The 25,740-nt window shown below is 42.1% G+C and overlaps 2 protein-coding genes across 3 annotated transcripts; one reads left to right on the top strand and one right to left on the bottom strand.

Annotated features, from left to right (window-relative positions):
- Positions 1–5,541: 5,541 nt before the first annotated feature.
- Positions 5,542–7,844, bottom strand: LOC111972544 (OTU domain-containing protein 1-like). Its single transcript, XM_023999551.2, has one exon. The coding sequence runs from the start codon at positions 7,397–7,399 to the stop codon at positions 6,029–6,031; it is 1,371 nt and encodes a 456-aa protein (XP_023855319.1). The 5' UTR covers positions 7,400–7,844; the 3' UTR covers positions 5,542–6,028.
- Positions 7,845–12,011: 4,167 nt separating this feature from the next.
- Positions 12,012–17,655, top strand: LOC111973366 (homeobox protein AKR). 2 transcript variants are annotated; one of them, XM_024000711.2, is made up of 3 exons: positions 12,012–12,163; positions 14,097–14,329; positions 15,865–17,655. In XM_024000711.2, exons 2-3 carry the CDS (start codon positions 14,099–14,101, stop codon positions 16,558–16,560), a joined length of 927 nt encoding a protein of 308 aa, XP_023856479.1. In that variant the 5' UTR covers positions 12,012–12,163; positions 14,097–14,098; the 3' UTR covers positions 16,561–17,655. The 2 variants fall into 2 exon arrangements, with proteins under 2 accessions (XP_023856479.1, XP_023856478.1); XM_024000710.2 differs by having other exon boundaries at positions 12,016–12,411.
- Positions 17,656–25,740: the final 8,085 nt, after the last annotated feature.

Below are 25,740 nucleotides of genomic sequence, written 5' to 3'. Positions count from 1 at the left end.
CAATCCTATAAAATCATCAGCAATTAATGATCCTTGACATGATTTTATGGATTTGATGACTTTGAATCCATGACTGAATGCTTGAATATCCTAACTGCTTGTAATGCCTTTATAACATAACATACCGGTATGTAAAGGAAAATATAATATTACAATCCCAAAATAGAGGGTTAGATAGATCACTTTAGGTAAAAATGCTATTGAGGAGGTTTGGAGCTTGGCCAAATTAATAAGCACATGGGGGAAATATGGGTGCAGGGACAGTGACTGCTAAAAGAAAAAGATTGTAAATGTATAAATGTAGCTATAGCCTTATTGTAGTATCAAATACGTCTGAACAAGAGAATTAGAAGCCAGTCATTTACCAAATATATAGACTGCTATATCAGCATTATTTTCCCAAATATGAATCATCCAAGCCAAGGTCAGTGTGGACACAAGCTCGAAACTTGAAAGCAACAAACCAAGAAGCAATCAAGAGTAGTGCTTACTGTGTAATTTGGGGCTGGCTTTGCGGTCACTGGGAGGAAGCTGGTCCGCAAACTGCACCCGATGTCCCGACATGTTCGATAGGCTAACTCTCAAGTCAAGGGGCACGTTGCACCACCACCGTCGCAGTTTGTTTCAAAGTATCCAACAACTTCCACCGATATGGTTATTTCGCATGGGTGACCCGTATCTTGCAACTCTTGCTCGTTGGACGTACATACAGCTGAAATATAAAATATCGTTCAGATTGTCATTCAGTTTTGCCTTTCGTCACTCTATGCCATTTGCTGGCAACAGATGCCAATACTGCAGCAGTAGCGGTCGAGGCAGCTAGTGATCCGGATCTGCTTTTACTACCGCGCTCACCTGACTTACTAACTGACAGCTGGTTGTGTGTGGAGCACTGGTTCATTATAGCAAATAGAGCGGGAGAGGGAGAGGCAAAGGCTAGTATATAGGCAGAGCAGAAAGGCACAGGCTGGTATATACGCAGAGAGGAAAAGGCACAGGCTGGTATATACGCAGAGAGGAAAAGGCACTGGCTGGTATATAGGCAGAGAGGAAAAGGCACAGGCTGGTATATACGCAGAGAGGAAAAGGCACAGGCTGGTATATACGCAGAGAGGAAAAGACACCGGCTGGTATATAGGCAGTGAGGAAAAGATACCTGCTGGTATATAGAGAGAGAGGAAAATGCACCGGCTGGAATATAGGAAGAGAGGAGAAGATACCTGCTGGTATATAGAGAGAGAGGAAAAGCTCATGTTTTTTGTGCATTAAAAAAACATTGGTATCCACATGACTGCAGAATTACATCATAACAGTTTACAGCCGCTGTTCTTATTATTTTAGAGTTAGGGGAAATAAAACATGCGGTCATAAAATAGCCAAAGATACACAAAGTCAAACCAGACTGTACATGTTCAAAGAAAAACGTGTATATATATTATATATATATATATTATTACAATAGCAAAACAAGCCTACAAACGTTGTAGGCAGACGTGGGGAAAAAGTGGACACAAGGTAACTTAACCAAGGCGTGCATAACGGGGACGACTGTGACCGTTACGTGTAGGGGTGTCCTGACTTTGGGGTTAAGACTACCTAAAGCAAACATTCCTTTGGACATAACAGTTAGGCCAACTGTTTGTGTATTGATGCTATGTGAAGGCAAAAGTATCTAAAAATAATTTGATTTTATACTGTGCAATGTTTCAATCAACCCTGTGAAACAAGTCAATTGAGTGGTCTAATACGCCATCTAGTGGTTATGCATGGGAATAAAGCAAACTATAAAACCACTTCTGGAGATCGAGAAAGCCGAGGTCACCCCTATTCCATGTCTAGTGTGTGTGTGTGTGCCCATGAACTTGCACGGGGATGAAAATAACGTCAGTAAAACAGAGTAAAATGTGTAAATAGAACACCAAATGTGTTATTTCAAAACATTTTTTCAGTTTGCGCGCCAACACCTTACAAAGGCCTAAAGCTGAACAACACTAACTTAACACTTACAACCCAATAAATCATCTCCAGAAGAGTAGACCTGAGTGCACACTGTAAAAAGTGGGACGCCACTGTTGTTCATCTGAAGTGCTTTTTCTGATTTGTTATGATCCAAAATTAGGCTTTGGTTCGTTAGACCTGTTATAATACATTTGTCTGAAATCAAATAACGAATGTGACAGATCAAGGAGATTTTTTAAAAAATTGAATGAAAGCTTCTAAATTGCTTTCAACACCTCGTGTGAATTCACCTTGCTTGGCAGTTGGTGCAATGTAGTGGTCGCAGAAGAGTTGGAGTCGTGGCGTATTTGGGGCGTGGCATTCAGTTGTTTTTTTTGGGCCACCTGTGAGAGTAAATGTCATTCCAGGTAATGTGTTGATTTTTTTATATATCATTATTACGTGTGCTCCCTCTCCGCCCTCTAGGTCACCAGGCTGCTCGTTTTGGCGCACACTTGTCACCATCGTTACTCACCTGGACTTGATCACTTCCCTGATTACATTCCCTATATATGTCACTCCCTTTGGTTCCTTCCCCAGGCATGATTGTTTCTGTTCCAGCGTCATGTCTGTACGTCGGTCGTGTTTCTTATTTTGGATTATGTTGTTTATTCATTGAAACACTCACACTCTGAACTTGCTTCCCGCACCTCTCAGCGCACATCGTTACAATTAAATGTTCACTGCCAGCACTGAATCTTAAATGATATTTGCGTAAGTACTATGATATTAAAGAGGCTGGCAAGGTTTCCATTGATGAGATGGTCACCACTTGGTTACAATATTGTAACCAGTTAATGTGAAAGTCTTCTGACAATAAAGTGTTTGGAGTCCAGCTTGATTAAGAGGACATTTATTTAATTGTTTGTATCCAATTGAAGAAATTTGGATAGCTAATTCCAATGTGAAAATTAAACTTGGTACAACATTAAAAATGGGTTGTATATAAACTCAGCAAAGAAAGTGTCCTCTAACTGTCAACTGTGTTTATTTTCAGCAAACTTAACACGTGTAAATATTTGTATGAACATAACAAGACTCAACAACTGAGACATAAACTGAACAAGTTCCACAGACATGTGAATAACAGAAATTGAATAATGTGTCCCTGAACAAAGGGGGGTCAAAATCAAAAGTAACAGTCAGTATCTGGTGTGGCCACCAGCTGCATTAAGTACTGCAGTGCATCTCCTCCTCATGGACTGCACCAGATTATCCAGTTCTTGCTGTGAGATGTTACCCCACTCTTCCACCAAGGCACCTGCAAGTTCCCGGACATTTCTGGGGGGGAATGGCCCTAGCCCTCACCCTCCGATCCAACAGGTCCCAGACATGCTCAATGGGATTGAGATCTGGGCTCTTCGCTGGCCATGGCAGAACACTGACATTCCTGTCTTGCAGGAACTCACGCACAGAACGAGCAGTATGGCTGGTGGCAGTGTCATGCTGGAGGGTCATGTCAGGATGAGCCTGCAGGAAGGGTACCACATGAGGGAGGACTTCCCTGTAACGCACAGTGTTGAGATTGACAATGACAACAAGCTCAGTCCGATGATGCTGTGACATACCGCCACAGACCATGACGGACCCTCCACCTCCAAATCGATCCTGCTCCAGAGTACAGGCCTCGGTGTAACGCTCGTTCCTTCAACGATAAATGCAAATCCGACCATCACCCTGGTGAGACAAAACCGCGACACATCAGTGAAGAGCGCTTTTTGCCAGTCCTGTCTGGTCCAGCGACGTGGGTTTGTGCCATAGGCGTCGTTGTTTGCCGAGATGTCTGGTGAGGACCTGCCTTACAACAGGCCTACAAGCCCTCAGTCCAGCCTCTCTCAGCCTATTGCGGACAGTCTGAGCACTGATGGAGGGATTGTGCATTCCTGGTGTAACTCGGGCAGTTGTTGTTGCCATCCTGTACTTGTCCCGCAGGTGTGATGTTCGGATGTACCAATCCTGTGCAGGTGTTGTTACACGTGGTCTGCCACTGCGAGGATGATCAGCTGTCCGTCCTGTCTCCCTGTAGCGCTGTCTTAGGCGTCTCACAGTATGGACATTGCAATGTATTGCCCTGGCCACATCTGCAGTCCTCATGCCTCCTTGCAGCATGCCTAAGGCATGTTCACGCAGATGAGCAGGGACCCTGGTCATCTTTCTTTTGGTGTTTTTCAGAGTCAGTAGAACGGCCTCTTTAGTGTCCCAGGTTTTCATAACTGTGACCTTAATTGCCTACCGTCTGTAAGCTGTTAGTGTCTTAACGACCGTTCCACAGGTGCATGTTCATTAATTGTTTATGGTTCATTGAACAAGCATGGGAAACAGTGTTTAAACCCTTTACAATGAAGATCTGTGAAGTCATTTGGATATTTACGAATTATCTTTGAAAGACAGGGTCCTGAAAAAGGGACGTTTCTTTTTTGCTGAGTTTAGTTTGAATTGATGGTATTTATTAGGTTTAACTAATGGGGAAAATAGTGTTGAATGAAATAGGTTACAACTTGAAATATTGGTTTGTTAATAATCAAATAAAACTGTTGGCATTGAATCATAAACTGAACAAAAATATTAACGCAGTATGCAACAATTTCAAAGATTTAACTGAGTTACAGTTCATAGAAGGAAATCAGTCAATTTAAATAAATAAATTAGGCCCTTATCTATGGATCTCACATGACTGGGCAGGGGGGCAGCCACGGGTGTGCCTGGGAGGGCATAGGCCCACCCACTTGGTAGCCAGGTCCACCCACTGGGGAGCCAGGCCCAGACAATCAGTTTTTCCACACAAAAGGGCTTTATTACAGACAGAAATAATCCTCAGCACCCCCCACCCCTCCTCAGACAATCCCGCAGGTAAAGAATCCGGATATTGAGGTCCTGGGCTGGCTTGGTTACACGTGGTCTGCGGGTTGTGAGGCTGGTTGGATGTACAGCGGAAATCTCTAAAATTGTGTTGGAGGTGGTTTATGGTCGAGAAATTAACATTCAATTCTCTGGCAACAGCTCTGTTGGACATTCCTGCTGTCAGCACGCCAATTACACGTGCCCTCAAAATTTGAGACATCTGTGGCATTGTGTTGGGTGACAAAACTGAATATTTTACAGTGGCCTCTTACGCATCGATCACACCAACAGCGTCATTGCATTTTGGTACACCAGAAGTACATTAACTTCCAATGGAACGCTGTGTTTGCCTTGCAGCATTGCATTGCAGAGGCAGTTGCAGTGTGTTCTGTGTGGGGGATACGTTGGATTTATCGAACGTATGCATCAAACTGTATGCGTAGACGGCTTGACAGAAACGGTAGTAGAAGGTGAATGTTGAACTTTTGTTGCACACCTATCCAGATGACGTTGAGTAACATTTTGCGGAATGACACTGTCGGTGTGATCAAGGCGTTATTGTCCCCAGCACAAAGTGCACCTGTGTAATGATCATGCTGTTTAATCAGCTTCTTGATATGCCATATCTGTCAGGTGGATAGATTATTTTGGCAAAGGAGAAATGCTCACTAACAGGGATGTAAACACATTTTTGCACAAAACTGGAGAGAAATAAGCTTTATTTCCATATGGAACATTTCTGGGATCTTTTATTTCAGCTCATGAAACATGGGACCAACACATTACATGTTGCTTTTATATTTTTGTTAAGTATAGATTTAGTATCAACAAATGTCTATTTAACCAGTTGACACATTTTTTTTTAGGTTGTTACAGTGTAATTCCAACCCATTCACTTCAAACAAAACACATCAATGTATGGGAAATAATACAAGCTCCTTCAAGCATCACTTGGAACTAACATTTTGTCGTTTAGTCTATTTACAACACAACATTATTAAATATAACATGTGCACTGCACTTCAATTCGGATACAATACAAAACTTAGAAAATGTCATTAAGGCAATGTTGAAGTCACAAACACACAGAATCAAAGTGCAATCGGTTTAAAGAGAAAGAGAGAGAGTGCGAGAGAAAGAGAGACAGGCTGATTAACATTTGAATGCAGCAGTTGAATAACTATTGGTTTCAAATGTGACCGTTTTGCTCAATGTACATTTTAGACAGTGATGCTGCCATCGACTTGGCCAGCTCTTCGTCCCGTTTCCTTTGCATCTGAGAGCGATGAAACCACTCGTCATACTCTGGGTTGGCCACACACCTGTCCAGCAAGACATCATAGTGTCCGTTGCTGAGCCAACTCAGCCAGACAGCGGGTTTGGACGAATCATCTTCCCCAAGGTAGTGCACCATGGTTGAAACCGTGGGGCTCTCCAAGCTACCTCCTGTGGTTAGGTAAATGTTCACATTCAACATCTGACTCATCGCCAGAAGCTCCGGATAACCCGCCCAGGCGCCGTCCTGAGCTGCATTGATCAAGAACTCCCCGACATCCCCCTCAATGATGGGGTTAAACTCATCCAAGTGGTCGGCTATATGGTGCATCGTCTGCTCTCTCAGCTCGCTGTGCATAGACTGCTCTCCATAGGCGGCTTTACACACCGCCCTGTACAGACAGTTGCCGTCAGGGATGATGTGGAATCTGTACTTGTGTGCCCTCTCCTGAAGGTACCTGTTCTGTTTCTCCACCTCCGCTATGTAGCACGTCACCTTGTCGTTGATGTCGCCCCTTTTTGCATCTCTCCGCGGAGACGGCTCCTGTAGTACACAGAGCTCAAAGAGCTGCGCCTCGCCTGATGGAGAGTCCAGGTCCGAGTATTCACTGTCATTTTTACTTTCACAGGAATCCACTATATTCTGGCCTAAATGGGTCGACTGCGCCTCTAAGTTCTGATGGCGTTTCGGGTTCACAGTGTCACTTGTAACGGGTTTCCCCGTTCCATTTGCCATGTTCATTCGCTCCTCACACTTTCTGTAACTTGGTCCATCGTTCTTGTCAACATTTATCAGGTTATTTTCACGTTCCACGTTTTGACTATCATTGAGTAGACCCCCTCTACCTCTCAAGTGATCAATGAAGTCCACAATCAAGTCTGTGTCCAAATGATCATCTCGGTCACGCGCCTGAATCACAACATCTTGTGAATATGAGTCCGACGGAGCCGGTTTTGTCTGGGTCTCCTTTATGATGTGCACTGGTACGTATCTCTCAACTCCGTCAGGCCGATGAATGATTATCTCTGCGGTAGAAGTGTAGTAGACTGGCTTCATGGAAGCAGCCTCGTAACATGAAAAAGCAGCGGGCATGTTTGCGGTAGATTGAGTCTCTCCTACCGGATTCCCGTTAGTCACTGTTGGAGTAAACCCACTCGGTTTATTATTTGCAGAGCTCGTTGTTGTCCTGGACAAATGGTCAGTAATGGTACCACTTGTGATAGTTATCGAAACTTTGCGAGAGGATCCGGGATAGTGTGTCAACGCACTGCTGTACAACTGCATTTTGGAAGACTCGCCTTTATACCAAACGCTACAGCCCCAAGTGTTACGGAAAGATGACAACAAAGGCCCAAAATACACTCTGTCATCAATAACAGCTAAGTTGTACGATACGTTTCCATGGATCCGGTGTCTTGTACCCGTTGTCACTCATAGGACCGATTTTAGCCATATTGCGTCAGCGTAGTCTCCCTAATTTTAGACCTGAAAAGTGTAACCGGACACTCACCGCTTCGTCTCCCCTCATAGCCAACTGTTGAAGTAGTTGTACATAGAGCAGTAATGACCGCAGCGAGGGAATTCAAAGGTTTTGATGTGTCACAGTACACTCTCGGAAGTTCTCTCGTTCCAGTCGGCCGAGTCAGGGCGGCGTCGCCACTCTGGTATGCGCAAAGCGTGCCAAAAGCTACATCACTGTTAAGCGCACGGATATGCGCAAAAATGACTCACAACCCTCATTACTTCTTGAGAGTAAAGCGAGGTCCCGTCCTTGAAAGGATTGTAATGCCATTTTTTTTTATATCCCGATTGTATTCTATTCAATACAGCCTAATGCATGTTCTATCCATTAGCTTTTAAGTGGTTATTTGCCAACGTAGACTACTGTGCTTAAAAACTTCAGTCATTGTTTATTTTTGTTCGTTTACAGTACGGAAAACACAGTATGTGAAAATATATCTTAAACAATCTGTCATTACACTATTATTGGGGGCGGCAGGTAGCTTAGTGGTTAGTGCGCTGGGCTAGTAACTGGAAGGTTGCTAGATCGCATCCCTGAGCTGACAAGGTAAAAATCTGTCGTTCTGCCTCTGAACAAGGCAGTTAACCCACTATTCCTAGGCCGTCATTGTAAATAAGAATTTGTTCTTAACTGACTTGCCTAGTTAAATAAAAATTATTTAAATAATGTTGTGCACAATCTTTCATCAATATGTAAAGATCCCTATTAGGCCTACCTCACCTGTATTGTATTACCTGAATTAAACCACGTTACACATGGTCTGAAATAGACATTACTCATCTCACAGAGATCGTATTGGTAGATCTCCATTTCAACCAGCTAACATGTGTCATTGCATGTCAACTAAAGGGAAAGCTTGTGAACGAGCTATTTGATATGTATAAATAGGTTAATCAAACTGTTACCCCCAAACTTTCCTGTTAGGCAAATGGCATGTATAGTTTTGAAGCTACCTGTTTTTATGCTCTTTCCTGCGCCATTGTTGTCGTTGTCAAGTGAACATTGTTTGGGCATAACAACGAGTTGACATGATAGCGCAAACATACTGGCAGTTTTGAGGCCTTGTAGGCTATTTTTTTAATTACTATGTACAATTGTTTTAAACATCTAAAGCAGAGCTATACAATATGAATGTATTTTCAGTCTATGGGGCACTGTCTATGGGGCAGAAAAGCTCATTAGCATGCATCAAATTGCATCCAATTTAGTATTTGGTATGGTGTTCATTTAGAAAAACACTTCATATTATTAATTCACTGAGATTTAATAATATTCAGAGTTACGTTTTTCGAAATTAACATTATTCCAAATGAAATTGTCACTTTTAATATTATCAGATACTGTATATAATGACGATATGGTCTTGTCTCCGCATTAACAATGTGAGTAGTTTTCCCAAAGGAGGGAAAGCAATAAGCAGACCGATATTCCCGCGTGGACAGATTTTGACGGGAGTGGACCCTCTCCCTTCGCCTCGTAATTTCTGATAGTATTCTTACGAAACGTGCAATGTATAGTTATCGCCAGCAGAGAGCAGCCCTGTACTTTACCTGTGCTTTTCACGATTACGTCATCGTGTACACAGTATTCTGGTAAGGTACCGGTTTTAATATCATAGGGGGTGGCGACGCGAGCCCTTTAAAAATGGTGCAGTCCTCACATGGCCAGTGGACACAACGTAGTACTATCTGACCCCTAGTTACAGAAAGAAAAGCAACAAAGTAACAGATTGTGTTGAATAGGAATAGGGGTGATCCCTTTCCACTGTGTTGCTTTCCATGGCCCCTCCCCGAGAGCCTAATAGGCCCACAGAGTATATTGTTTCCTGGATCATCAATTATTATCATATGTAGGCTGGCTATATGCTATAACATATCCACGCTTGAGGTAGAATTAGGTCATATTTGTCTGAGATGTTCATCAATGAGATTTCAACCTTTATTCACCCATTCAAAGAGAGCCAGAAGTTTGTTGAATTCTCAATGTGTTGTCACTGACTTCAACCATCTAAAAGCACAAATTCCAATGGAAAACCATGTCTGATTTTTGGTTTAGTTGTCATCTAAATGTGTTATCACTGCACTTTCAATCATTTAAAGTACAACAAGTTAAAATGGGAATATAATGTCAGATATTTAGTATTTTTATAACAACTTAAAGCGACATGTAACTTTTTGGGCAACCCAACCAAATTTACATAGAAATATGAGTTATAGATCTGTCATTTTAATTGAAAGGGAGTTTAAGAAGCGGTATATATGTTCTATGTGTGATATTTCTATGCTTCCCATTCATTTAATGTTGTTTAAGCTTCTTTTACTTTTGGTTTTGTACACAGCGTCAAACAGCTGAAAATACAATATTTTTGGAAACTGAAAAGATATTTCACAGCGATATAGAAGGTACAATGATTCTCTACATAATGTTTTTTTGCTAAATAAACTGAAATTAGGTCAACTATTAGAATTTTTGCAACCAGGCAATAGAGGAGCGATATCTGCATATCGCACATTTATGTGTGATCACTGTGTTTTATCTATTAGCACAACCAAATGACCGGGATTGCAGTTGAGATTACATGAAAAGTACATAGTGAAAGTGATCAATGTTGTTCGAGATTCTGTGCAGATTATTACAGCATTTGCGAAGATCTCCACAGACCTGCGACCTTTGCATGCTATCTTGAACATGCACGCTTTCTATGATTACATAAAAAGACATTTATAGTTACAGTAACCTCAAAATGTGGCCATGGATACATTGATACAGCTCCTTCACATATTTATATTTGGGTGCGTTGGTAACCAAACATAATTCAATATCCAGTTGGCCTACAAATTAATAATTGATAAGTTGGGTTCACGTCTGCATCTCAACCAAAAATCATAGGTAAAGAATAGGACTAAATCAAATCTAACTTTTAAATAAAGTTCGATTTGATTTAGTCCAATTCTTTAACTATGATTTTTGGTTGAGATGGAGACGTGAACCCAACATATTACTGATTAAGTTGTAGATTAAATTTGAAATCAACCAAAGCTTGAAACCCTGGGTTGAATTGAAACAATAGCTGTTGATGACTTTGCAAATGCTATATAGGCCTAAATAGTATAATTAATAACATGCTGTATGACTTATAAAGAATGGCTACATTTCATTTGCTTTCTTAAACCGACCTTTTGGAATGACTTCAAAGGCAACAGTGAATGTATTTAGTTATTATGTGGAGATCTCTCAATAATGATTCTTGCGATAGCGCATTGGTAGTCGTCAGTGACAACTATCACAGCTTGGTTAAAACCCTGGATAGGACACCAAAGAGATAGCTGTAGATAGATCAACTCTCCAGTAGGAGGTGATGCCCAGCCTATAGTTTTTTTCTGATCGTGGATATAATGTTGAAAAGCTGATGTTGTTTAAAAGGTACACATTCAACATATTTCTTGGTTTGTCTATGGTTTGTCTGTTGAAAATTGGTTACCATGATGACATAATCCTGTGGTTGAACTTTCAACCTCAAAACAACAGTTGAAGTTGGTGCCTTTTTAAAAATCCAAACTATTTTCCACATAAATTCCATGTCACACAAAATATGTTGACAAATGACGTTGAAACAACGTTGATTCAACCAGTTTGGAAATGTAGCATAACATGTATCGATTTATTTAGGCAATCGCTCAAATGGTACTGATTAGATCAATCCTTACGGCTGACATTGGATATTAGCCTATCCCTGACAAATTGACAACCATCACATTTGTTGCGTAATGCATTAGCTAATGAAATAAGGAATATGCTAATTAGGCTCGGCTATTTATGAAAAAATGGGCACAGAAATTGATACAGGAATAGACTAGCCAATTAGAGAAGCCGTGTATGAAATACTGATGAGAAGCAGCCCAGCCATGCTGCGGATGTTGTTTTCAACATTGTGCACTAAAACTGCTGCAAGATCTGCAATGTCCTTAGCTTCAAAATCGCTGACAGTCCTTACGGCTGACATTGGCTATTAGCCTATCCCCGTTGACAAATTGACAACCATCACATTTGTTGCATAATGCATTAGCTAAAGAAATAATGAATATGCTAATAGGGCTCTGCTATTTATATAAACATGAGCATAGAAATGATACATGAATAGGCTAGTCAATTAGAGAATCCGCGTCCGAAACACTGATGAGAAGCAGCCCAGCCATGCTGCGGTTGTTTGTTTTCAACATTGTGCACGACAACTGCTGCAAGATCTGCAATGTCCGTAGCTTCCATACCTACAGCTACGCATTTCAATTATAGCCCTTCATTTGTAACATAAAAGTAGAATATATTCTAGCGGTTGTTTGGTCAAATTGTGAATATGCCATTGCAAAAACCATGCTGATGTCAAGAGATTTTTTGCTCTTCCCTCTAAAGTGGGAGGATCTTTGTGCGTTGAGTCACGCAGCTGTCAAAGATAGCTGTCACCCAGTTTCATGATCAAACACACATTGAATGAGAAAGGCTTCGCCAAGTCGAGCAGCGGACTTCAGGTAGCCTACCCCTGGCATAAGTAGCCCATTGCGTCTCAAACAAATTAAGAAACCGAGGAACGGTTCTATGACCGAAAATAAATCAATGAACGAAGCCGTTTAACCATTTGGAGTATAGGTGTGGAATATCCTGAGAAAAAGGATCCGCCAATAAACGAATACAATTCGAGAAGAAGAAAAAAAATACTGCGCTCCTCTCGTGACCAACGTGAAAAGGGGATTTCTAACGGATATGAAGACAAAAAAGGGTAGGTCGCCTTTTTTCATCGGCCTGCTGATTTCGATAACACGCGTGTATCAGAAAATATATTGAGGGAGATCGCGCATAATGCATTTTTCAATACAAGCAACGCCGCCTATTGTTTGCTCCAGTCAAAACAGGGTCCCCCCCGTGTGCAGGCGGGCTGTCAAAATTGTTTTTCGTATATGCCTTTTGATTTAAACCGTTTCAAATGCAAGGAATTGTTATCTTTCAAGGTTGACTAGTTAAAGGCATCGAGTAAATATCATAACCATTTTGTTATACAATAGTGTTAGATACTTAACTTACTCTAAAAACTTAGTTCATAATGAACAAGTTTCCAATTACTAGCTAATTCCTTTCGGGTACATCTAGATGGATTGGCTAAATTAGAGGGCATCTCTAAACCCTTACGTCACCACGCATTTAGTTAATTAAAATGTATCACATTTGTTGCCCCAACGATGCAGAGTAAGTTCCCTCTGCTAGTTTAGCTGCAACATGGTTTCATTATCTCGGTATACGTTGTATTATGTGCCACATTGTTGAATGAAATTAGATTGTGAGAAATTTGCAGCAGACTTCTAGAGCCCTGATTTTCTACTGGCACAGCGTTCAAATCCTGACCTCCTTTGTGAAGTTGCTGTTGGCTTATATTCTGCGACGCTGCTCTCGCATTCGTCGACCTCGTGTTAGACTACACGAACTTCTACACATTGTTTAAACTTTGAAATTCCTTAGAGTAGAGCTTACAAAACGCTCAATTCCCCCGAATGAGTAATATACTTAATTTAAGTCAGAAATGAGTAACTCTTTCAAAAACGTTAAAATTGGAGTGAAATAATGGTTCGACGAACAAGATTCTTTTGTTTGGTCTTGAGACGTTGAGTTGCAACAAGTCCCCCTCCCCCCTTCCTCATACAATCCTACATAATTACCTCATTCCAACTTCAATGTTAAAAAAAAAAAATCAATTTCCCACCTCTATGCCAAGGACAGATCTAGTGATATCCAGTACAGTATTATGTTGACATGGAATGATGGCCTACAGATTATGCCATATTTTAGTTTTTACAATTTAAATAAGACAGTCTAAATTATAAAGTTGCAACAAAAGTTAGATTTTTTGAATGTGTTACTTCCAGATAATAGATCTATTGTCCTGACGTTCAGGTTTTTGTAAAGGCTTGTGGTAAATAAACGATTTTGTATTAACTGTTTGATTAGGCTATTTAAAAAAAGAAAGAAACAAATGGACTACAGATGTTCGTACAGCCTTGGGAATTCTCCCCCTGGAATAACTATTTCAGCTGTCTAGGGTCCTGCTGTAGCTTCCTGCACTGTGTCAGTGTCAACATGAAGAGGTGTTTGCTCAGTCCTGTAGGCCTGCAGTATTTGTCGAGGCAAGTTTTATAACTGACACAGCATTGGAGCAGCCTGCCTTTGTGATGTCCCTCCTCTTCACCCTCTCCCTCCGCCCTCTTCCTCCCTGTCTGTTCCATGAATCACATGGCTGAACTTGACAGCTTGCTTCTGACACATCAGCTGCCTCCGCTAGACAGCTAGCGTTTGGCACTGGGCTGTTGGAAGGTGGGTGGCAGACAGACAGACAAGGGCGTGTTTGGGGGGAATTCTGGGGGAATTCTGACTGACATTTTTTCACACATCCATTCTTCTCTTTTCCACACACAGGCATGATGACGTTGTCGGCCAGTGAGACGGACGAGGAGGACAGCATGGACGCCCCCCTGGACCTGTCATCCAGTACGGGAGGTAGCAGTGGGAAGAGGAAGAGGCGCGGGAACCTACCCAAGGAGTCAGTGCAGATCCTCAGGGACTGGCTATATGAGCATCGCTACAATGCCTACCCCTCTGAACAGGAGAAAGCCCTGCTCTCCAAGCAGACGCAGCTCTCCACACTACAGGTATGCTAACAAATTTAGCTAACAAGTTTTTTAAAATTTAACTAGGCAAGTCAGTTATGAACAAATTGTTATTTACAATGACGGCCTACCGGGGAACAGTGGGTTAACTGCCTTGTTCAGGGGCAGAATGACAGATTTTTACCTTGTCAGCTCGGAGATTCAATCCAGCAACCTTTCAGTTACTAGGCCAACACTCTAAACACTAGGCTACCTGCTGGCTACTCTGAACTCTCTAATGATCCTCATCGATTACATAAGGGGCCCTGTTCAAATACTTCAGCAATGCATCCTTCCTTCTTACCTTCCTTGAATTGATCAGCGTTGAATTGCTTGCTTTCACTTATTTATCACTTATAGATCTCAAGGAAATGAGGTAGGAAGGATCGAATCAAACAGAGAAGCTAGAGTGACAGGCCTCAGTGTTCAGAGGTTTACCACCAGATGACTAGAAGGTCTGTGGCATGCAAAAAAAATGATTGGCCGGAAACGCAATGTACAAGGACCTTGTGTTGTAAAGTCCTATCGCGGTTTTATGACGCATACGTAAACAAAGAGAGCATGATTGACACGTGGACAATGAATAGCTAGCAGCGGGTCCTTTCAAGGAAGCTTGATATTGCAACGTTCTGTCAGACGAGACACATCTGAAGTGAAACAACATTGGTCTGTGTCCCAAATGGCTCCCTATGTAGTGCACTACTTTTGACAAGGGCACACATGGTTTTTCCCTTAGGGTTCTGGTCAAAAGTAATGCACTTTGTAGGTAATAATAGGGTGCCATTTGGGACACACGCGGTGACTAGGAGGAACCGAGAACTCTGACTCGGCTCACTCACTCTGCTGGGTGGTTGGCGTGGGCTTGGCTGTAACGATCACACAGGAATTTCCCTCCCTCCAGCCCTCTTCCAGCCCAGCTGTCTGGGAACAATACAGAGTCCTTTACATACTAAGAGCTCTAGGCTTTGAGCCATCCATGGCTGATAATTGGCTGGGACAGAGAGGGAGAAGAGGGGGTGGGGGGAGGAGAGGGCAATAGAATTGGGGAGGGCAACAAGACCTTACAGCATACTTGTGTTACATGCCATGATGCCTTTTCAAAGGCCTAGTTTGAGTTTCTTGATGAGCACAGAAGTAGCACCTTATCTTTTCTTACTTGTTTGTCATATTATGCATTATAAGACATTAACTTAAGTTTAAAAAAAATAACATTAGTTGATGTGCAATTAGGTTGTCGTAACAAGAGCTTTTAAACATTGTCTATAGGTATGCCAGAATATATACGATCAAGAGCAAGTTGTGCAAATCACATATGCTCGTAGATGTTTCAGATAAGATGCATGTTTTGCATACAACAGACAAACAGCCATCTCGCAATGTCATGCAAATATGTAAACGGTATGTAACCTGTTTTTGTGTCATCATGTGAGATATTAAAGTATCATTTTGTGCTCTCCTTTTTTCCGCCTTGACTACTTTTTTAAAACTTGAAACTATACTATATACTTAAATAAATGTTGTAATTTGCTCTCCTTCAGGTTTGCAACTGGTTCATCAACGCACGTCGGCGGCTCCTCCCGGAGATGCTGCGGAAAGACGGTAAAGACCCCAACCAGTTCACCTTCTCCCGGAAAGGCAGCAAGGGAGGCGACGGGGGCTTCTCTGATTCCAGCTCTCAGTCACCAAAGCACGCCACAGCCGCCACGGGCCCCGAGGACAGCTACGACCAGCGGGCGCTGCACCCCTCCAGCTTCGAGGCAGGTCTCCCCAGCCCCAGCATCCTGCTGAAGGCCGTATCGTCCCCTAAGATGTCCCCCTCCTCCTCCCCGGGGTCTGACACCACCGTGGCTCCCCGGCCCTCTGTCATCTGTCACACCACTGTTACCACCATGGCCATGCAGAAACAGGGCTCTAGCCCCCCCTCCTACCTCTCCTGCTTCCTCTCCAGCATTAACACAGATGGTAGTAGGGCCACAGAGCTGCTGCATTCCACCACAGAGGCTCTGGGGCTCTTCAGATGCCGGGAGGAAGGGTTGGGCCTGGGCGCCCCGGCAGTGACCACCACCCACACCACCATGGAGTGTAACCTAAGCCCCCAGAGTGGGCTCTTCAACACCCCTCCCCCCACCCCCCCAGACCTCACACAGGACTTCAGTGGCTTCCAGCTCCTAGTGGATGTGGCCCTCAAGCGGGCGGCAGAGATGGAGCTCCAGGCTAAACAACTGGTGTCTTAAAGAGAGCGATAAAGGGGAGGGAAAGAGAGATGACAAGCTGGTTGTTGTTGTCTCGAAATGAACTCCTCACATGAGTTCAGTGACTGCGCCACAAATAACAAACACAACTCAACAAGCCTGATAACTTATATTTTTGGGATACATTGGTGTACAAAACTATATCAAGGTGCCTTGGCTGTTAGTTCTTTTTTTATTTTGTCATATGCGTGTATGTATGTATCTATGTGTATCTTTTTTGCACACAGGACCAAAAAGTTTTACGGACAAAAAAAGTGCTGCCTGTCTTAAAACATTTCCTATGTATTTTACTAGAGCAAGGCATGAGGGCATACAAGCGTTCTGCAGGTGAGGGAGGGTGGTTCTCCTCTCCTCCATTATGGGGTATGTAGTTTCCAGATGTGTTTCACGTTTTACATTTCAGAGATCAGTTTGCGATGGTTTCCACTCGGCCTTTCGCACAATAGGGCCGAGTTAGGGTCCCCATCTCTCATCTCAGTGTCTTAAAACATACTTTGTTTGCTCTTGGTATCTATGATGAACTTTTATCACTACTGTAGAAAGGGTTCTGTGTTTTCATAAGAGTATAGTTTTCTTCTTTTTTTTATTTCTTTTTTTTTATACCTTTGATATTTTATAAGAAAGTAAACCTCTCGTCTTGGTTTTGATTAAGCGTTTTCCTATACGAAGGGATCGTTCAGATGAACAATGTAGCACGTTCTTAGTCTGAGCCTTCTTCCCCTCATATAGTGGCTGCAGCCAAATTGGCACCCTATTCCCTATATAGTGCACAAAAGTAGTGTACTATATAGGGAATAGGGTGCCAATTTGGGACACAAACCTGTGTAGCAATTGGCCAGTTAACTGGAAGAACAACACTAAATGAGATGTGTTTTGCATTTGTAAAGTCACCAGCAGCGGAAAAAAATATAACATTTTCTAAATCACCAAAAAGCATTTTATGTACAAAAAAGGACCATGTTTGTGTATAGCGATTGTGACATGACGCCCAACGATGTGATTTCCTTTCATACTGTGCAATGTTTGTGGCAAATAGGGGTCACATATGGGATTTAAATAAATAGTTGTTTTCTACTACGCTTGCCGTTTCACTGTTGTAGTCAATGTGATCGAGTGTTCCATCTAAGAATCAAGAATCTTTTCAGGCGATTGCCCACTAGAATCACGTGACAGCAGTAGCCCAGAATGTAGTATGAGTTCCATCAATCATACATTAGCGCTACATGGGGGAAAAAAAGGCAGAGGGAGGACGGAAATAGCACTTTGATGTGTGTGTATGTGCCTGTGTTTCTACATGCTGTCTGTCTCGGTCTCATGAGTCATTCTATCCTGAGACATTCCTACGTGTGTGTGTGTGTGTGATAGGTTCACCAGAGCTCCAAGTCATTAGCATAATCCTGTATAAATTAGTGCGGGATAACAGCAGATGTCAACAGGTTTCCTGCCATGCAGGGTTTTACAGTTGAAGTCGGGAAGTTTACATACACTTAGTTTGGAGTCATTAAAACTTGTTTTTCAACCACTCCACAGATTTCTTGTTAACAAACTATAGTTTTGGCAAGTTGGTTAGGACATCTACTTTGTGCATGACACAAGTAATTTTTCCAACAATTGTTTACAGACAGATTGTTTCACTTATAATTCACTGTATCACAATTCCAGTGGGTCAGAAGTTTACATACACTGAGTTGACTGTGCCTTTAAACAGCTTGGAAAATTCCAGAAAATGATGTCATGGCTTTAGAAGTTTCTGATAAATTATGCCAATTAGTCTAAGTCAATTGGAGGTGAACCTGTGGATGTATTTCAAGGCCTACCTTAAAACGCAGTGCCTCTTTGCTTGACATCAAGGGAAAATCCAAATAAATCAGCCAAGACCTCAAGTCTGGTTCATCCTTGGGAGCAATTTCCAAACGCCTGAAGGTACCATGTTAATCTGTACAAACAATAGTACGCAAGTATAAACACCATGGGACCACGCAGCTGTCATACCGCTCAGGAAGGAGACACATTCTGTCTCCTAGAGATGAACGTACTTTGGTGMAAAAAGTACAAATCAATACCAGAACAACAGCAAAGGACCTTGTGGAGATCCTGGAGGAAACAGCTACAAAAGTATCTATATCCACAGTAAAACGAGTCCCATATCGACATAACCTGAAAGGCCGCTCAGCAAGGAAGAAGCCACTGCTCCAAAACCACCATAAAAAAGCCAGACTACGGTTTGCAACTGCACATGGGGACAAAGATTGTACTATTTGAAGAAATGTCCTCTGGTCTGATGAAGCAAAAATGTAACTGTTTGGCCATAATGACCATTGTTATGTTTGGAGGTAAAAGGGGGAGGCTTGCAAGCCAAAGAATACCATCCTGATCGTGAAGCACAGGGGTGGCAGCATCATGTTGTGGGATGGTGCTTTGCTGCAGGAGGGACTGGTGCACTTAACAAAATAGATGGCCTCATGAGGCAGGAAAATGATGTGGATATATTGAAGCAACATCTCAAGACATCAGTCAGGAAGTTAAAGCTTGTTCGCAAATGGGTCTTCCAAATGGACAATGACCCCAAGCATACTTCCAAAGTCGTAGCAAAATGGCTTAAGGACAACAAAGTCAAGGTATTGGAGTGGCCATCACAAAGCCCTGACCTCAATCCTATAGAAAATGTGTGGGCAGAACTGAAAAAGCGTGTGCGAGCAAGGAGGCCTACAAACCTGACTCAGTTACACCAGCTCTCTCAGGAGGAATGGGCCAAAATTCACCCAACTTATTGTGGGAAGCTTGTGGAAGGCTACCCGAAACGTTTGACCCAAGTTAAACAATTTAAAGGCAATGCTACCAAATACTAATTGAGTGCATGTAAACTTCTGACCCACTGGGAATGTGATGAAATAAATAAAAGCTGAAATAAATCATTCTCTCTACTATTATTCTGCCATTACACATTCTTAAAATAAAGTGGTGATCCTAACTGACCTAAAACAGCGAATTTTTACTAGGATTAAATGTCAGGAATTGTTAAAAACTGAGTTTAAATGTATTTGGCTAAGGTGAATGTGAATTTCCGACTTCAACTGTGTGGATGCGTCTCAATACATTCACGGAAAATTCATACAAAAGTTTTAGTTATACTTGACACCCAGTCATAACCATGTCATATGGACATAACACTGTCACAACGGATATATTTTCACCAGTTGTGACATATATTGCGTTATCTTATTGGCTGGTTATGACACCTACATAAGTGTCAAGTCAACCCCACATTTATTCAAGTTTCCTTTCCTTTGAAAGTTTGTATTCTTAAATCCTTTGTTGTAATGAATTCTTTACAGTCATGTTTTCTTCATCTTATTTTAAATAACTTGTAGAAAATACATTTTATGCCTCCCGAGTGGCGCAGCGTTCTAGAGGCATCACTACAGATCCGGGTTTCATCCCGGGCTCTGTCGCAGCCGGCCGCGACCGGGAGACCCATGAGACGGTGCACAATTGGCCCAGCGTCGTCCAGGTTAGGGGAGGGTTTGGCCGGCTGGATGTCCTTGTCCCATCGCACTCTAGCAACTCCTTGTGGTGGCCGGGCTCATGCACGCTGACTTCTGTCGGCAGCTGTACGGTGTTTCCTCCGACTTGGTGCGGCTGGCTTACAGGTTTAAGCGAGCATCGTGTCAAGAAGCACTGCGGCTTGGCGGGATCGTGTTTTGGAGGACGCATGGCTCTCGACCTTCGCCTCTTCCGTGTCCGTATGGGTGTTGCAGCGATGGGACAAGACCGTAACTACCAATTGGATATCACGAAATTGGGGAGAAAAAGGGGTGAAAAGTACCCAAAACAAGAAAATACACTTTATGACCCTGTCATGAAGTATTATGACCATCCGGTGTCACTTTACTTAAGAAAATACATTTGATGACACTGTCAAGAAGCATTATGACCATCAGACTCGTATAAGCCAGATAGGCCTATCATGTACATGCCCTTATGTCAGTCATCAGTTAAAAAGAGGGTGTCTTGTCCTGCTCCTGAAATCTGCTCCTGCATTCATCCCAGTCATCAGCAACAGAGCATTGGGGTAGGTGCATGTCTGACATCAACGTGTGCACAATTACAATGATAATTTAACATGCTCAATAAAACACATATATACAGTATATATATATACAGTATATATAACATAAACATACTGTTGACACGTAGGCTATGGTGTAATGCCGTCCTGGGCAATTATTTTCCATGGAAGGCCACATTAGAATATATTTTTGCCATCGCGGGCCAGAATCATATTACAGGATTATACATCATGTGCATGACTATGTTGATAGATATATCTACTGTAAATCATGTCCAGATATGCTACTTATTTTACTTTTTKAACATGCACAGAAATAAACCRCATCCATGTTCTCCTTTTGGTAGGTATTTTCATTATTAAACATGCAATGAACGACACGGAGGGAAAAGTACACTGTGCATTCAGCACCATGGACAGAACTCTTGTTAACAGGTATTTACAAAAACACAAGAAAGGGAGAGCTCAACATTACATTTAAACTAGTCAATCAGTGTGAGGAGTGAAGTCTCTGATGGGCATTGACTAGAGCAGTGAAGTCAGGTATAGTTTCTGACGTCGCTGAGAGGTGAGAGTCAGTAAGAGATGATCTGTGCCTTGACTTGTTATATTTCATCACTGAAAATGTCTGCTCAAATACATAGGTTGACCCAAACAGTACAAACATCTTCTGAGCATGACTCAAAATCTTTGGAAAGTTTTGTTCATCGAGAGATGCATAGAACCTCGTCAGTGACATTGTTTTGAATAGTTCTCCAATCACTGCATCAGACTGAAGATTGATAAACTCAAGTTGCAGGTCAGTGGGAGCGTTATCCACATTGCAGGTGAAAGGAGAAGAAACCAACAGCATGTCATTTTCACACCCTTTTAAGCACCTTCCCCAAACTCAGCCATCTCACGTTTGTGTGGGAGGGGAGATCTGCATGACCCGACTCTGTCTCTTCCAACAGCGAGACAAACTGTCGGTGGTTTAAAGATTTTGCTCTTATGAAGTTTTCCACTTTAGTGACTGTATCCACAACGTGGATCGTTTTCAGAACACATTTACAGAGCACCTCCAGATGAATAACGCAATGCAGGAGAATAATTGTCTGATCTGGGTTCAGCTCAGCTACTTGATCTTGTATGCTTTTCAAAAGGCCAACGTTTTTTCCTGTCAAGTTTGGGCACCCGTCAGTGGTCACACTGGATAACTTTTCAAAACTCAGTCCCAGCTTTGCCACACACTTATGTGAACTTCCTCCAATAAATCTTTCCCTGTGGTTGTGCTCTTCATCGACTGCACTGAAGCAAGCTCCTCTGTAATTTCAAAGTCTGGGGTTATGCCTCGTAAGAATATCAACGACTGCGCCGTGTCACGTGACTCACTGCTCTCATCCAGGACCAAGGAGAAATAGGTGAAATCCTTTACCTTGTCTTTCAACTGTCGTTCCATATTCTCTGCGATGCCCTCAACACGCCATGACACTGTTCGTCTTGACAAGGAAACATTTTCAAACAGCTCTTTCTTGTCGAGCCAAAGTATTGCTGCAGAGTCAATTAAACATTATTTAATGAATTCGCACTCAACGAATGGCTTGCTATGTTTAGCAATTTTGTGGGGCAGTACATAGCTAGCTCTCGCAATTCCGTCGTTTGCTGAATGCAGTTTTGTGTAAAGTCCTTGCTGCTTTTGCAACTGAGAAAGCAACTCTTTCGATGCACTTGCCCTCTGCTCAGAAGACATATTCCTATATTTCTCTACATGCTTCGTCTGGAAGTGTCGGGACAAGTTGAGGTCTTTCAAGACAGCGATGCTCACTTTGCACACTTTCCCTGAAACCTCAATAAAGAAATATGTCGATGTCCACTCTTACTGGAACACCCTACATTCATTGTCTACTTTCCTTTTCTTTGAAATCTTTGATTAACTAATTTTAGCGCAATTTCTAGCTAGCTACGATTTGTAACTGTGACGTGTTCAGCCTGTCAGTCACTGTCTGTCCTCGTGCAGTTGTTATTTATACGTGCCTTCAAAATAAACGTCCCACAAGCGGCGGAAGTTAAATCATTACACAATGGCGAGTATTCATTGGGCTTATAATTTGAATAACAAATACGTTTTTCAAAACTTTACTATCGCAAATTCTTTATGTGATCTGAGCATACGGCCCCCGGGCCGGCCTTTGCCCAGGCCTGGTGTAAATGGAATGTTTTGCCTTTTTGACAATCTTATGTAGGTGTCATAACCAGCCATAAAATAACTCAATATATGTCACAACATGTCTAAATATGTGTCATGGCAGTGTTATGACCATATTTTCACATGGTTATGACGCTGGGTGTCAAGTAAAGCTTTACCAAGGTTTCTTATTGGATAAATGCAGGTAGTCCATTCTCTTTTGTTTGGTGGCTAGTCAATATGACCCAGATTAAGACCATGTGGATCCTGGGTATTTGTGTTCTTTCGAGGATACATGCATGTGTTGCCAGTACAATCCTAAAGGCGTGGATTCAAATGACCCTTCCAAGATGGCCTTCGTCAAAGTAGCGAACCGATCACCATTGCATGCATACCTTTGTTCTATGCTGCACCAGCCTGTTATAGTATAGGTGGTATTGGTTGTTTAGCAACAACGGACGTGTGCGCAACTATTGGGTAAAACAGACAGGGTTGGCTTAAACTGTTGACAGTATGTAAACTATATTTAGTCTCCAAATGTTTATTGAAAACACATACACTATGAGCACTTGTCTCTCAAATACATCGTTGCAGTTGTTGGTTTGTTAGCTACTGAATTTTTGCGATATTAGCATAGACATGACATCAGTCAAAACAAGACATGGTATTTTACCAGGTAAGTTGACTGAGAACACATTCTCAGTTACAGTAACAACCTGGGGAATAGTTACAGGGGCAAGGAGATGAATGAGCCAATTGTAAACTGGGGATGATTAGGTGGCATGAAGGCCAGATTGGGAATTTAGCCTGGACACAGGGCTAAACACCCTTCATCTTATAATAAGTGCCATGGAATCTTTAGTGACCAGAGAGAGTCAGGTCAACCGTTTAACATCACAACCTACACAGGGCAATGTCCCCAATCACTGCCCTGGGGCATTGGGATATTTTCTTTAGACCAGAGGAAAGGGTGACTCCTACTGGCCCTCCTGATTAAACAGCATGGTCATTACACAGGTGCACCTTGTGCTGGGGACAATAAAAGGATTCTCTAAAATGTGCATTTTTGTCACACAACTCAATGACACAGATTTGAAGGAGTGTGCAATTGGCATGCTGACTGCAGGAATGTCCACCAGAGCTGTTGCCAGAGAATGAATGTTATTTCTCTACCATAAGCTGCCTCCAACGTCGTATTAGAGAATTTTGCAGTACGTCCAACCGGCCTCACAACCACAGACCAACCTCCAAATCCGGCTTCTTCACATGCAGGGGGTGCTGAGAACTATTTCTGATACTGATTGGCTGGGTCTGGCTGCCCAGTGGGTCGGCCAGGCTCCCAAGTGGGTGGGCCTATGCCCTCCCAGGCACACCCATGGCTGCGCCCCTGCCCAGTCATGTGAAATCCATAGATTAGGGCCTTTGACTGATTTCCTTATATGAACTCTAACTCAGCAGAATCTTTGAAATTGTTGCATGTTACATTTATATTTTTGTTCAGTATTTGTAAATCTGCCTCATTATATTATAAGCGAAAACATGTGCAGCCTGCATTTCAATAAACACATATAGGATATCGTATGATGATGGCATTAAGGTTTTTAATGCTGATACATTTCCGTACACGTGACATAACATCAACAGTGTAATAATATTAATTACAAAATGTATATCTGCTTAATAGGTTATTTGATTGTTTTTACATTTACATAGGGAAACATTCATTTATGTACAAATGTTCATTTGAATCGTTTTATACTTATATATGGACTATTGCTGCGATCACGTGCTAGTCGGAACTCGGAAACTCTGAATTTTCGGACTTGTTTAACTGATTGTAGCTATACACTTGTCGTGTTCAACCAGTTAGCATGTCGGAAATATTCTAGTTTTCTAGTTCCGACTAGCACATGAACATGGCATACATCACAAGCCTCCGCCTCTCAGAATTGCCAGGATTGGTTGAAAGTCTTTAGTTTGGCAATTACCCACAATCCAACATTCTTTTCCACTTCCCGTAATCACCCTGTAATGTCAGGGTTTTGATATGTTAATATAATGATCATAAATAACTAAATCATTTGACCGATATTTGAATGAATTCTAATAAAAAGGTGAAATAAAAATATAAAGAGCAACACAACTTATATTTAATTACCTTAAAACATAATGGGCAAAAAAGGTATATACTTATTGTTACCTTTTGAATATAGTCTATAAAATATATTTTTACAAAGCAAATTAAATGAGAAATCATACCGAACAGTTAATTCATCACATGATTTCCACCACAAACAAATTAGACTTTTCAGTCATGAACATGTTTCTCTTATACATTCACCGGCCAGTTTATTAGGTACACCACCTCGTTCACGAAAATGGATCGCTCCTACAGACAGTGAGACACGTGGCCGTGGCTTGTTATATAAACCAGGCAGACAGCCATTGAGGCATTCAGTTACTGTTCGGTTGAACGTTAGAATGGGCAAAACGAGTGACCTCAGCAACTTTGAGTGAGGTGTGATGCATGAATATATCGCCGTGATGCCATCGCATCAGCAGGGACCAACATCCCTGTGGAACGTTTCCGACACCTTGTAGAATGCCCTGAAGAATTCAGGCTGTTCTGGAAGCAAAGTGGGGTTCCGACCCAGTAGTAGATGGGTGTACCTAATTAACTGTTCCGGTGAGTGTATATGGCTACCAGGGATTTTCCCTCGTGTCAGAGCAGTTTCAACAGAGTTTACTAACACCCACAAACAGTCTGTGAAAGCAAATTTGTTCAAGATTGTCTCACTCATACAAGTCACTGATTTAAAAAAATACTTAATATAAAGAAATTGTTAAGTGATTGGGATTGCAGAGAATTTGTAATGGTGTATTTTAATAAAGGAATCAATCATGAGAAGTTGATCTAAACCATTAAACC

This window comes from Salvelinus sp. IW2-2015, linkage group LG14, assembly GCF_002910315.2.
Source record: "Salvelinus sp. IW2-2015 linkage group LG14, ASM291031v2, whole genome shotgun sequence".
NCBI lineage: Eukaryota > Metazoa > Chordata > Actinopteri > Salmoniformes > Salmonidae > Salvelinus > Salvelinus sp. IW2-2015.
This window is presented reverse-complemented; position numbering and strand designations above follow the sequence as displayed.

Bases quoted from the DNA above. Each gene is read 5' to 3' on its own strand.
- LOC111972544 (XM_023999551.2), bottom strand. From the start codon at position 7,399: ATGCAGTTGTACAGCAGTGCGTTGACACACTATCCCGGATCCTCTCGC.
- LOC111973366 (XM_024000710.2), top strand. The intron at 14,330-15,864 runs GTATGCTAACAA...GCTCTCCTTCAG, and splicing joins CGCAGCTCTCCACACTACAG to GTTTGCAACTGGTTCATCAA.